The following is a 13,208-nucleotide window of genomic DNA, read 5'->3' as shown; positions in this document are numbered from 1 at the left end:
ACTTTCAGTGCCCTGACACTTATACGATATTCCTCTGTCTCCGTCGCCGCAGCGGCAACCTTCGACCTCGACTTCCCCGCTATGCGTCCCGTGTCGCACCTGTCGCGAGCCATTTCGCCTGTAAATAGATCGCGCGCGAAATCTCCGTGTCGCCTCGTCGAGATTCACGCGCCACGACTGCTCGTCTCCTTGTTTTTATTTTGCGTATCGACTTTGTTGTTCAACGTGGTCTGTCTGCGCGGCTGACTCTCGCGTTCAGTCGAACGATGGACGACGATGCGTTGATTCTTGAACGCGAACGGTTTTCAGTGAAAATTCTAAGTAAAAGTTTGAGAAGAGACGTGTACCATAGTTTTTGTTGCGGAATCGAATTGGAAGTGGCCATTCAAAGCATCGAAAAGGTAATGTAAGGGGTATTACGCTTGGGTAATTCAAAACTCGACGTCCTCTTTCATCATCTATGAAACAATATTATTATACGTGCAAATTAAAAGCAATGAAGGGTGGACAAGAATCAATTAAACCCAAGACAATCCACTGATGTTTTACCAGTTTAATAGAAATCTCCGTTGTAAAAAACGTTCGTTACAGCCTATTATATATACATTCGAAGATTAACATCATTTCCGTGTCTCGATAATATTTAAGTAATAATTTTCGATCACACGCGTTTCAACAATTTCGATGGAGCCTCGTCAGGAGGAAGAGACGAGTCCTTCGAAAGGAACACAAAGGCACGCGATGTTATTCTAGCGAAAATAAGGGATCGCGAGCGATTACGATCCGTTTTTCTGTGGATGCGCGGCTATCCAGTCCAAGGCGCGTTGAATGAGGACCGGAACCGGTTGCGTTGGTGGCGGTGTGGGCAGATGTGGCCCTTGAAAAGTGGCGCCGTTTTCGTTCGCCAGCCAGTCGATGTTTAGCTTGGTTCCATCAGGCGCGGACCACGAGGCAGCGCCCTTTACTTCCGAGGCTTCCGTGTTCTGGCCACGATTCTTCAGGACACCCTCCTCCGTGTACGAAATCCCATTGTCGGTCTTCCAGTCAGAGAAAAAACTGCCGTCAGGGTTGACGTACTGTTCTTGGCTGATGATGGCGGCAGGCTTGTCCGCGGCCAACGCCATCGCCATCAAGTTCAGCAGGAAAATCGTACGGGTGTACATAACTCGAGCCTGAGGAAATTGAGAAAGATCAGAAAACAAAATTTAATCTTCAAATTTGTAACTCGTGGAGTACACAAGATGACCAATTATTTACACTTCCATTAATGGCATTTGAATTGAAATGGACAGCGACCAATTGTTACGATACTTAAAGCGACATGACTGTCGAGTCATAACTTATTGTACGTGCAACCGTGCACTAAGTTAGCAAATAGATGAGTATACAAAAAAAAAAGAGAAAAAGAAGAGTGTAAATCGATTGGTTTTAGTATGACACACGTATCTCTAACCTCGGTTAGCAATTTCCTAGATAGCACGCGCAAAATCCTACTGACGAGCGCACGTTCGACGCGTGCAGCTTTTATAGCTTCAAATACTCTCCGCTATCACCGACATTTTACGTTCAAATGTCACTCGGAAATACCGGTTCAGCGTCGGTACGGCCGGTGCCCCGTGTATTAAAGGAAATTGGCATTTCGTCATAATCGCGTATTTTCCGATTGGATTACAGACGGGCAACCCACAATCAGCCCGTGCCCACGTCTTCGATCGACTGTTAGAGCACGAATTACACGCTTTCTGTAAACACGTATCGTTCGTCACTCATCGTTTCGAGCGGATCGTTACGTGTAAAGAGCTTGAACGAGGAGCGTGCAACCGAGTAGGCACGTAGCAACCGAGGACGAGCGTTTCTTGTGCAATCGAATCAGCAAAAAATAATTAATATACCCGAAACAGTGAGATACATCGCAATTTTTTAGAGGGATTAATAATGGATAACAAATAGGATATTTTGTCGGGGGAATTATTAATGTTTTTTAGAATAAAATTGTTCTTTTTTCTGTTTCTTGAGGAAGTTTAGTGCTTCAGTGGAGTAAATAATTGTCAAGTAAATAATGAGCCTCGAAATTTTTAAAGGAAATAAATATGATACTAATTTAATCAGCCTTCTACAATGGAAAAAACAATCAACATAAAACGTATACTTAATTAACCCTTCTGTAAAATTCAAAGTAGTTGCATTTATTGCACATCGTTGCAGTTATTGCATAGCATTGTGTTCATGTAACCGAAAGTTATTACGCTGAAGGTTAATAATACAAGTTAATTACAACATAACTGTATAATTATACGGTATTAGGATAACATTATTGCAATATGATTGGCAAGATCGTTCCACTGTATAGTAATTCACAATTCTTCTCTATTTAAATACCAAAACGATAGAGATATAATTATCTTTACTGATGATGTGATTAAAAAGATGTAACACTTCTTCGGTGCAACGGAAGATTTATTTTTGACATTTGAGTAGACCATTTTAAAAGGTCTTAAAAATTAGTTTCCCCGTGTGCACATGATTTAAAGTGTGCATTAATAGTGTTGGAATAACGAGGCAGCAGACGAAAGGTTAAAAGCCAAGTAACGTGTTTGAACAGGTTTCTATATTTTTATTAAAAAGTTTTTATTTTCATTCAAAAGTATTGTGCGAGGGTAGCAGACAGATATAGTAATTGAATTATCGCAATGAAAATTGCACGTATCATCGAGAAAGTTGAAATACCTGTCGTGTATTATTGATTTTGCAATTATCTATCGTCATTAACTTTATACACAGAATGATCCCTCTTACATTCGCTACTCGAAGAATTACATCACAAGAGTTTATCACGAACTGATGGATAAATGTAAAATTTATCACTCCACTTGATAATGTTCTTCTTTGAGATTTTCTTTTATCTTTAATTATCTTAAGCATCCAGTTGCTTGAAATATTCTATAGATTGATGGCAATCGATAAATCTGTTGCTAATAAGGTTTAATGTTTTCGATTAATAATTCGAAATAAATCCTTTCGTACATATTATTCATTCCTTTATCATTTTGACAAACAAATGCCTCCATACTTTTTTACGCATACGAATCGCATAAATTTTTATTCCCACGTTACCTTTTATTTTAGTATGACAAATGCGCAGCTGTTAGGAATAAATGTTTTTACACGAATAACCCCGAACTAACAGAAAAAATAGCTTCCTTGCTTTCGAAAAATTTAATACGATAACATTTTTGCATCTCCTACAATAAATATAAAAATTTTATCAGTGCTCCTAATATTTCTTTACCCGTTAACATTCAAATATTTTACATTTATATATGCATATATATTTTTTCAGTAATTAATATCATCATTTACAATTTCTTGTGTGATGAAAAACGACCCTGAGCACCTTGAAAGCGTTTCTAATTCAACATACGGAATTTTTCTTTAATACTCGTATGTTATTTAAAAGACAACTATAAAACTCGCGTAAAATCCTTAACACGAGGAACGAATATCCTCTACTAATTCTTAAAAGTACGCGTAACACCTGTAACACTCCCATACTCGAGTAACAATGCAGTAATAATGTGCGAACAATTAATCTTCTGATCTACAGTGACCTTTCGCACGCCACAGGCTCGCGTTTCTGAATATTGATTTCTTCAAGAAAATGCAATTCTGACGACTCGAATCGATGACTTTTTGATAATACAAAAAGTTGCAAATACCGTAGGATATACTGTAGGATAACACTGTAGGAAATGCCGTAGGTTACGCGATTTTCAACCCCTCTCGTCGCGACGAGCCGCGCCATCCAGCCATCTTTTTATTCAAATGTTCGACACACTTTGCGGCGTACAAACTTTACGCTCGCGTAGATGGAAAAAAGAGAGGACAATTTATAAAACATATATCTTCCTCGACGTTTCTCAGGCAATGCTGGGTCAATGCCGAGTGAATCACAGCCGTACCGTGGTTGCTAGAAATTTTGTGATTCTTCCACGACCTTTCTAATTATCAGTTCGCGTGCTCCGTACAGTTTCGAGAGGAGCTTCTAAACTTTAATTACACGAGATCTTTGGGAGCTACGTACGTTTTCCAAGGTATAATCAAGAATACTCTTAAAATTAAGCCTCACTCACTCACTCACACATATTTTTTGTCATTTTTTTTCATTTATAAACTTGCTGCCTCAAAGCCTTCCCTCTGCCAAGCTTGACGCATTCCTCTTAAAGTCTCTAACATGATTCCATAATCGATACCATTGAAGTTGTAACGTTTCATCTCCGTCATTTTCATCTTCCATTTCTCCGTCTTAAGTATTCTAAATGAAGTAGATCTATTCTATAGACCAACGACTGAGGAACTATGTGAGATAAGTGTGGCATTGTAGAATTGAAGGGGATAGTGGAGGATCGTTAAAGTTGCCATTACAGTTCAGAGTGCCATTTTGAACATGCAGGAGAAAGATTGTAATAACAATGAGAGTATAATGAAATTTATAAATTTGGTATTATAGTTTTAAAGTATAATTTCAATCGCTTCTAAGATAATAAAAAATTCTATTTTACTGTAAGGCAGTGGGGAAAGGGTACGAACTGAATCGAAAGGTTGGCTCAGCACAGAGAAAGCAGATTCTTCGGCAAAACGCTTTTATTTATATACAAAAATCACAAGTTAAAGTATACGTATAATATATACTATAGCGACGCTTAATACGGGTACTCGCAGCTGCGACAGCGACGTCAATTATTTTTTTTTTCGCGTTTTACGTGTGAAAGCAGCGTGCGCGCGTCGGCACGATCCTGTCGTAAACTGGTGAACAGTGCGCGTTACTTTCATCTATACAAGTAAGACAAAGGATCTCGAAGTATACAGTTATTATATACCGGCTGGCTCGCGCCATATTTTTTTTTTCTGTTATGTATAATCCTAGATTAATATACCACACTATATTTATTTTTATGATCGCATCAGGGGCTCAGGGTCGGTTCTGTCCATGGCAAGCTGGCTCGAAATCAGGTCACGTTTGAGGTATAGTTGGGCTGATTAACCTGCGCAAACAGAATTCCATTAATTAACCAGAAACTACCCTCCCGCTCGTAAACGTCACCCCCCCGATCATCCCTCCGTCGTCTCAAAAACGCCTCCAAATCACCACGAATACCATTTTCTCACGCCATTAAAGCTCACGTTCAACAAATAAAAACGAATCGAAAGCTGAAAAAATCCTTATTCGCGACAATCCCCTCTGTTACGCTTAAAGAGGCGTCGTGAACGCGAAATGGCGAGAGAATCAATTCCACGGAAAGCAACTCGCATCCGGTAGCCAGCGATTCGACTGGGCGGCCACGAGGAGTTAAAGTGTCGTTAGGGTGAGGCAAAGAAGAAGGTACCTCGGCCAGGTGGTCGCGGTTGACCGCCGTCGTCCTCTTCTGGGTGAGCCGCATTCCACTCGAGCGCCCTTTGGATCTCAGGCGGTATGGGCGGTGCAGTGGGGATGTGAGAGCCTTGTACTTGGAACCCATTCTCGTCCGCCACGTACGTGATGCTCACTTGCTGCCCATCAGGCGCCGTGTATGAGTCCGAGCCCTGCGACACCACCGGCGTCTCGTTGTCTACTTGCTTCGGTTGTCCCGATTCTTGGTGGCTGATTCCGTTACTCGTCTCGAAGCTGGACAACGACAATTGTTTAAAGTCGTGTTAGGTTATGCGCGACGATAGTTGGAAATGGATACGAGGGTTGGTTGCTTCGAGCAAGCCACCCCCGCGGTGGATTTCAGTCTGAGTCTACTGGGTTTCTTTTAGATGAACTTTTCTTTTTGGCGCTTTAGTGATAGTTATTTGAATTAGGTTGTTTTAGGTTGCTGTTTGATAAACGTTGAAATGGGTGAGAGGGAGAATTTATTGTTGGTTGATCAGTTTGAGTATGCCACCCCCTTGGTGATTATTATGGTAAGCTCACCCCTTTATTGGGATTGAATCTTAGTTGATATAGGTTTCTTTTCGTAATTGGAGTGATAATTTGGATCTTCTTCTTTGCTCTGATTTAAATATACTTTGTGGTAACAAATAAAATAATTCTTAATCCTCGACTAGGTATTTTTCTTAAGTTTCAAACTTGGGAGACTGCGATGGAACGGAAAGAGAGAGTGCCTACGATTTTACCAATTTACAAGACTATTGCGAAAAATGAAGAACTACAAAATGATTGTGAAAACTAATCGCTACGTTAATTAACATTTGTCGTTTATGCCTCTAGTGAAAGCTGCGTTCTTTCAGAAGAACTCAAACGTTACACTGAACTGTAGTTAGCTTCATTAACGTCGTGCTGATAGTTTACCAATATTCTGTTATCGTACATCTTACAAAGTCAGATGCAATGTTAACATACCTCTTGACACGATTTACATTTAGTAATCTAAACGATGTTAAACACACCGCAAGCGTTACACTTAATACCTCTCAGGATTTTTAATTTAATCAATTAGTAAAAAGAAAGAAAATTTGCATAAATGTTAAATAAAATAATTTGTTAACTACCAAAACTAACTCTTAATTCTCCTATATTTTTCAATGAAATTTGAAACGTTGCTCAATGATTGAAAAGAAGGACATCATCAAACTCGACTGTATAATTCGTTGGCATGCAAGAATCCAGGTGTAAACAACAGGACAAGTGTCTACTAGTTAACGACCAGCCATAATTATCAATTATCCGACAACGTCGTAGAGAAAGACGCGGCGGCATAATCAAGAGAAAAATGTTCAGCCTGGTAGTCGTTCTACCTACGAACAACAATGCAGTTATGGAGAACAGATATCGCTGGTGGGCGACAATTGCAAATCACGCGTATAATCTACTGTCATTCGATTCAGATACCTGTCATCTCTCTGTCTATTGTCCGCGACATCTATGATTACACGTTGCTTGCTGCATCATTCGCCAGCGATAAATAAATAAAGGTCTCGTTGCGACTTGTTATACCGTGAACTCCATTTTCTCTGTGCTCTCCGCTGGAGTATCGCAACAGAACTAAATCTTTATTACGAAGAGAATATAAACAGGGGTGAAACATTCTCAGTGGCAGAAACTAACTTTGCTGTCCTCCGTGTAATCGTGACTGAAAGTCTGCACTACAAAAGACGAAGACCCGAGCGTGTCTTCTTTTATAGAAAATGAAAGAATTTCGTTTGCTCTGACCTTTCCATTCGATCCATGCGACGTGGATTTTTTTTAAGTACAAGTAATCTTACAAAGAAAAGTTGAACGATGAAGTCTGTCATAAGTTGCGTGTTTTTTTTTGTAATCAGTTTGTCAGAAGATGTTTCTCTCGATGATATTATAGCAATCGTAATCTTACTTATTGACGTAATTGCCGTCGAAGTTGACTTCGAGCTGCTGGGATGTAATGACCGCATCTTTGTCAGCGCCACTGGAAGGCCGTTGAGGGGCTGCTAACGTTGCCGTCGTACAAAGTACGACCGCCACTAACACCTGAAATAATTGTGCATCTCCTTAAAAAATTTGTCCAACAAAGCGATCTCACGGAAAATGCAAATAAAAATTCATCTCGAAAAGTAAAAAAATTGAAACTCTCCTAGAAAAATAATAGTTAGTAACAAAATAACCTGAAGCCTTAACGCGCCATCGATATTTAATAAAGAAAAAGAAAAAAAAAAAAGAAACCGTATAGCAAAGAGTCGTCGTCGTCGTAACGAAAATTGTACCGCGAACCCGTCGAAAATGAGCGTGCAAATCGAATGAGCGCCGATCTCGGATGATCGTCCAGCGGAACCCTTGCCAATTAAGCTTAATTGGGACACGGTGCTTTTTTTCGAAACCCGCCGCGTTCACCCTCGTGACCGGCTAAGCGTGGTAGCTGGCTGGGAAATCCGTGGTCCATGAGAAATGCCGAGCCCTGGAGCCATTTGGCAAACCTTTCGTTCAAATATTCATAGAATCCGTGAAAGTAACGGCGTTCCGGACACGGTGGTGTGGCATTGTGCGCCGCGGCGCGCTGCAAAGGGCAACCGAAGATGATAGTGCCTAGAGACTCTGCACGACACGGTTACGTCAGTCCGCAAATGACATTATGAAATACAGCGTAATGGCGGGACGAAAGCGGTACCGGTGTAACGTGACCGTTTTCCACCGCACGCCCGCGGAACGTATAATTTTATTCGCGAACATCGTCAGCCGTGAATACCCGCCGCGAAAAATTCGCACCCTAAATGTCAGCGTGATCGGATCACGATTCGTCGTTCACTTTTGTCTCCGTTAGGTGCGTCTGAGCAATCTCGCTCGGTCAAAAGGTGTCTGCGTGTATGCTGAAACGATCCACCGCTACGATTTTATAGTTTCGAACGATACTTCTTCGTTTACTTCTCGCCGTTCAATTCTAACGACAAAACTAACAAAGTATCCGGAATACTCTAATCGTCAATAGTTTCGATGCTGATACAAATAATACTACCAATTAAAAGTAATGGTAACTTGATTCACTCTCTAAATCTTCAGACACAACTGAGAGTATTTCTCGACCAATCGTTCGAACGATGATGCCGTCTAAAAGGAAATTGTAAAATACCCGCGAACCACGAGGCGTCTGAAACACCACTTCCCGCAGCAGCGACGTTAATGACAAGGTGGCCGCTAACGCGGCCCGCGGCGCGTTTCTAATTACCAATCACGAGCAACAATGTGGCATCAATGGAACGTAATCCGGGACAAGATTTCATTCTCGTAACAATGTAATCGATATTTAGATTCTCCTTGACCGTATGACCGAGCTGGAACAAGCGATCGCTTCCTACGTGTCGTGTTCGCCGCGCAGACAATGGGACGCGCGGAAGGCCAGCCGAAGCCAGTCACCAAAGGGAGGAGGACAAGGAAGGAAGCCGGGGAAGCCTGTCAGAGGATAGAGCTGGGCGTACACCCCCGTTCAAAAGTATCGAGACCACTTGTTTCATCGCCTAACATTGCTAAACGTTTCTCATATCCCACTTCGTATCTTATTGGAGTTTAAATGCTTTTCATGAAAATTCGAAAATTTCAAGCTATTTGGTACAGTGTTCCGCGATATGCCTTTGAACAGGTGTGTACGGTTGTCGCGTAATTTTGAATCAGACCCAGTCGCGATGCAGGAAGATCGACAGATGTTAATTGGCCCGCGGCTCGACCGCGAAAATTTCCTAAGCGCGAACCGGCGATAATGACGCGCGACGTCCACCACCACCGCGTCTCGACGACGCGTAACGTGCAATCAGACGGATTATGAAAGAACCGTAGAGACGGCGAAGGCTTTTCTTCTTTTCATTCATAAGGTCAAACGATCAACCGAGGGGACCTGTCTGAGCGGCGCACCGACGCGTCCCGATACGTTCGTTGATTGTCAATTTCACTACCTCCGCCTCTCCGTTCCGCTGTAACGGCAGATATTGGTATTGGGTTTGAAATCGAAAACCAAGCTCGATACCATTTCCAACCGGCGAACGCGAGACCCTTTTTGCGACCGCTTTTCCATCGATCGCGCGCTTCTACGCTTTCGAAAGTGCGCTTTCTTTTTTATTCTTTTACGTCGAGGAGGAATCTTTTTATTCTATTCAGCACTTTGTTAATTACTCTCGATTGAAAACTGTGTGTGTAAATTCGATAGGTTTGATTTTATGCTCATTTTAAGTATGGAACACGTGTTCGGTTCGCTATGTTGCATCCTCTGAAAGAAGTTACTCGTTAAAGGTAATACTCTCGAAATTTGAACATCTCCAAATGTCCTTAGTTTCTGCGTTACTTTGTTTCAAACAGTACATCCTTGATAATCATCTACGCGCACATTACAACCAATTAAATTGACTGAGTAGACAACCTGTTATTTTCGCATCGCGACAGTAATGTGCAATTATTTGTAACCTCGCCGATGCGGAAGAGTAGATTCTTAGCCTGTAGGTGCTTGCGAGAAATTGTGCCGTCGAGGAAACGAGAGAAGTTTTGAAACAAAAAAATACAGGTAGTTGTCATTTTTTCTACTTGATATTTGCGAGTGGGAGCGCGCATCGTTTGGCCCGGTTAAATGGCAGGTCGAGATGGCGGGAAGTACGGGAGAATTTAAATTGGATGCGCGCGAAAGCATCCGTAGAGGCGTTCGCTGGCGCGACGCTCTATTCCATCGCAATTGTCCTACACTCGAAGAAAAAGGTGTCGACACTGCGAGCGTGCCGTGACGCAATCAGGCTCGCCGCTCGTAATTGTCATGATAATTCTATTCTTAATTTCACGCCCGTCCTCTGTTCCCTCGTTCGAATTCTGTTAATTTTGATTGTCTGCAATCGCGACGGCGATCGCTAATGAACATCTTCGAACGCCTCCTTTTCAATCCTGCATCGAGAACGATTCGCCGATTTGAAAAACGAGATAGCCGCCACGTAATAGAAGAATGGCGAGCCTATCTATCCTATCTCAGCTTCTCACAACGAATTTTGTTCGTTTCGATTTTACACCGCGGTTACACCTGTTCCTTTCCGTTTTTAAACGCTGTCGAACGCTCCTCGGATTAGTACGACAACCGTTTCGTGCAAATTTGTAAATTTAATTGTAGTCTGTCGAGGATGGAATATCACGGTTCGAAACGGATTTGGAAAATTATTTGTACGCGCAATTCTAGCCAAATTCGTGTCGAAATACGCGGTACACGTTCGCAATAAACGTTGAATAAATAAGAAGAAGGTCGAGCGGCGTTGTGGAAGAGAATTCGTATCGTGCCAGCGTATTCTTCGCGAAATATTCTCGAAAGAGAGTGTTAAAATGTCTTTAGACCGGGTGCTAATAAGGGAATAACGACTTGGCGGGGATACAGATGTACGAACGAAAGAGAAAAGTCGCATCCACCGCGCACTAACACCACGCGAAACAGCAGTATTAACGAAGTTGTATGAGCAAGTAATCGATTTAAAAATTATCGTGACGCAATACGTCCGCGTAATTTAAAAGTCATATGCGAGGGGAAAGGCTAGTAACACTCGAAAACGTAAAAATCCAGTCTTAAAAAGAGACTTCCGAGTATTGAATTCGAAAAAACCGTACCAATCGATACTTAGTTTATCTATGAAAAAAAGAGAGATTAAAGTTTACTTGTAGGATCACTGATAACAAACATTTGCAATGCATTCTCGCATTTACGTTACAACAACGAGGTACCATTCGAATGTTTTGCAAACTGCCACAAGAGAAAAGCTGAACCACAATCGCGTTACTTCAGATCGGTCTACGCGGAAGAACTGCCATCGACGCGTTCGAATTCACAAAATTAATACCAAGTTCTCTGTCATGAAAGCAGACGTTCAGATGCAATTCACAGATTTCAACGTGGACCGTTATTTCGCTTTCTAGAAAAGCGCGTTTAAAACGCAAGAAAAAAAAGGAAAAGTATTCTCTTTGCGAGGTTGTACACGCACGTTGCGCTTCTTCTCCGCGTTTTATTATACGGCAACTTTCAAAGCGACGCGGCGCCGCGAATAAAGCGTAATATTATCACGTTCCTACAACACGAAGCGATGATACGATATGGAAAAAGAAAAAACAAGAAGACGAGACAGAAATATGCACAAGACAAAATACGATATTACATCAGTCAGAACGGATTTCTGAAGCGCGTCTAAGCGTTCGTTGCTTCTCTCTCACGACTACACAACAACAAGAAACTCTTTAATAACAACATCCAACAATTTTTACCGATTAACCAAACGTGCCACAAATATAAATATTTCAAGAACAAGACAAGTTTGTAAGACAAGCTGCGAGATAAAGTAATTTCGTTTAAACGAGAAGAAGAAACGGCTGCACTTAACCTGCCCAGGAAATAGTCTTCAAATGTTCGCAAACGTTCCACTTCACTTCGAATGAAGAAAAAATCTGATCGATCGCGGAGAATAGACGAGCTAGGTTGATTTTCTGTTACGGTTGGGGTAAAGTTTCGAAGCGAACCCTGTGGGCCAACGGCAAATAGTCAGCCACGGCTACCATCGCGGCGTTCCGTTCCATTCCGTTCGAGTCAAAGGACTCGTTTAGTCGTATAACCGAGTACCGCGTCTCTACTGTCGGCCGCGTGTCTTACGGACTGAGTACCTACCTTGATAGTGAACATAATCTCTGTCACACGGACACCGGCGATGAGGCGGTTAGGATGCAGATGGGTTGGTACTTGTGCTTCTTCGTCAGATGGTTCGCCTCTTTATATACACGACCGTAGCAACGTGGTACAGTGAAAGGGGTCATCCCTGCCCTCTTCACAATGTACTTCTTCTGACCAGTGCATCTTCGGAAAAATGATGCTCGGATGAATCGCGAATAATGATTTTTCATCGTGACACGCGATACGCACGAGCACGGACGGGGGCATACGTTAATTTCGATACGGCGAATTATTCACGGACTACGCCGGATGATATCACGCGTTGCGTAGCGGATTTTTCTGCATTTCTTCCTTCGCGGTGCCCGGAAGAGACGTCGGGACGGTTCCAGAACGAAAGGGAGAAGAGGCGAGTAGGTGGCCGCCTCTCTTTCTAGTTTCTGAAATTGCTTTTTTTTTCCGCCGATCGAGGAACGATCGAGAACAGAGCGGATTGTTCGAGGAAAATCGAACGTTTCACGGACTCGGGTAATTGTTGTAATCGATTGAAATTGAACGACGGAATGTTTCAGTGTAATAATTGCGATTGAATGAGGAATCAAGGGAAGTTAAAGTGTTTATTAAATATATGGAATGATGGAAATGTATTGTTGTAATAACAGAAAAGGAGATGGAAATTAATTAATCATCTTTATTTCTAACATCGCACAAGAATATAGCAATAAATCTTTTTTTTTATTTTTTACAGGTTTTTAAAAAATCTCAGAAAAGATGTTCAACATTTCTTCGCCATAATTCAGTTCTTCGGTACGAAAACACCCCTTATGGGTCCAGACACTCCCATTATCCTAACATATACAAAATGGTTACGATAAAAATTTAATAGTTCAGAATGAAAAGATTCAGTGCTCTACTTCTTCTTTTTTTTTTAATTAGAAATACAATCAGGTTAACTTCGAATCGTTCTCAGTGATAGCATTTTCGAATGAAAAGCGCAACAGTGCATCAGAGAACGTGCAAAGAGAAGTAGGAAGATAATTGGCGTTCGCTACAAGGTTCTACCGGATATTTCTTCACGATTTTTCTAAAATC

General features: G+C 41.7%; 3 protein-coding genes across 3 annotated transcripts in view; 1 reads left to right on the top strand and 2 right to left on the bottom strand.

The window, feature by feature from the left end:
- Positions 1–13,208, top strand: part of Ikkbeta (inhibitor of nuclear factor kappa B kinase subunit beta) — a 575,876-nt gene that overhangs the window by 82,028 nt on the left and 480,640 nt on the right. The gene's annotated exons all lie outside the window — the stretch shown is intronic.
- LOC143432958 (endocuticle structural glycoprotein SgAbd-2) lies at positions 719–1,571 on the bottom strand. The gene is made up of 2 exons (XM_076909967.1): positions 1,454–1,571; positions 719–1,172 (listed from the first exon to the last, which is right to left on the bottom strand). Exon 2 carries the CDS (start codon positions 1,161–1,163, stop codon positions 777–779), a length of 387 nt encoding a protein of 128 aa, XP_076766082.1. The 5' UTR covers positions 1,164–1,172; positions 1,454–1,571; the 3' UTR covers positions 719–776.
- On the bottom strand, positions 4,624–12,273 carry Cpr14 (cuticular protein 14). Its single transcript, XM_076909966.1, has 4 exons — positions 12,117–12,273; positions 7,353–7,486; positions 5,385–5,662; positions 4,624–5,042 (listed from the first exon to the last, which is right to left on the bottom strand). Exons 1-4 carry the CDS (start codon positions 12,129–12,131, stop codon positions 5,038–5,040), a joined length of 432 nt encoding a protein of 143 aa, XP_076766081.1. The 5' UTR covers positions 12,132–12,273; the 3' UTR covers positions 4,624–5,037.

The sequence above is a fragment of the Xylocopa sonorina genome, chromosome 2 (genome assembly GCF_050948175.1).
Source record: "Xylocopa sonorina isolate GNS202 chromosome 2, iyXylSono1_principal, whole genome shotgun sequence".
In the NCBI taxonomy this organism is placed as follows: domain Eukaryota; kingdom Metazoa; phylum Arthropoda; class Insecta; order Hymenoptera; family Apidae; genus Xylocopa; species Xylocopa sonorina.
Note: the sequence above shows the minus strand (reverse complement) of the source record. Positions and strands in the feature narration are given on the sequence as shown.

Coding starts and splice junctions, on each gene's coding strand:
- LOC143432958 (XM_076909967.1), bottom strand. CDS start 1,163: ATGTACACCCGTACGATTTTCCTGCTGAACTTGATGGCGATGGCGTTG.
- Cpr14 (XM_076909966.1), bottom strand. Junction 5,663..7,352: donor GACGGCAATTACGTCAATAA/GTAAGATTACGA, acceptor GTCGTTGTCCAG/CTTCGAGACGAGTAACGGAA.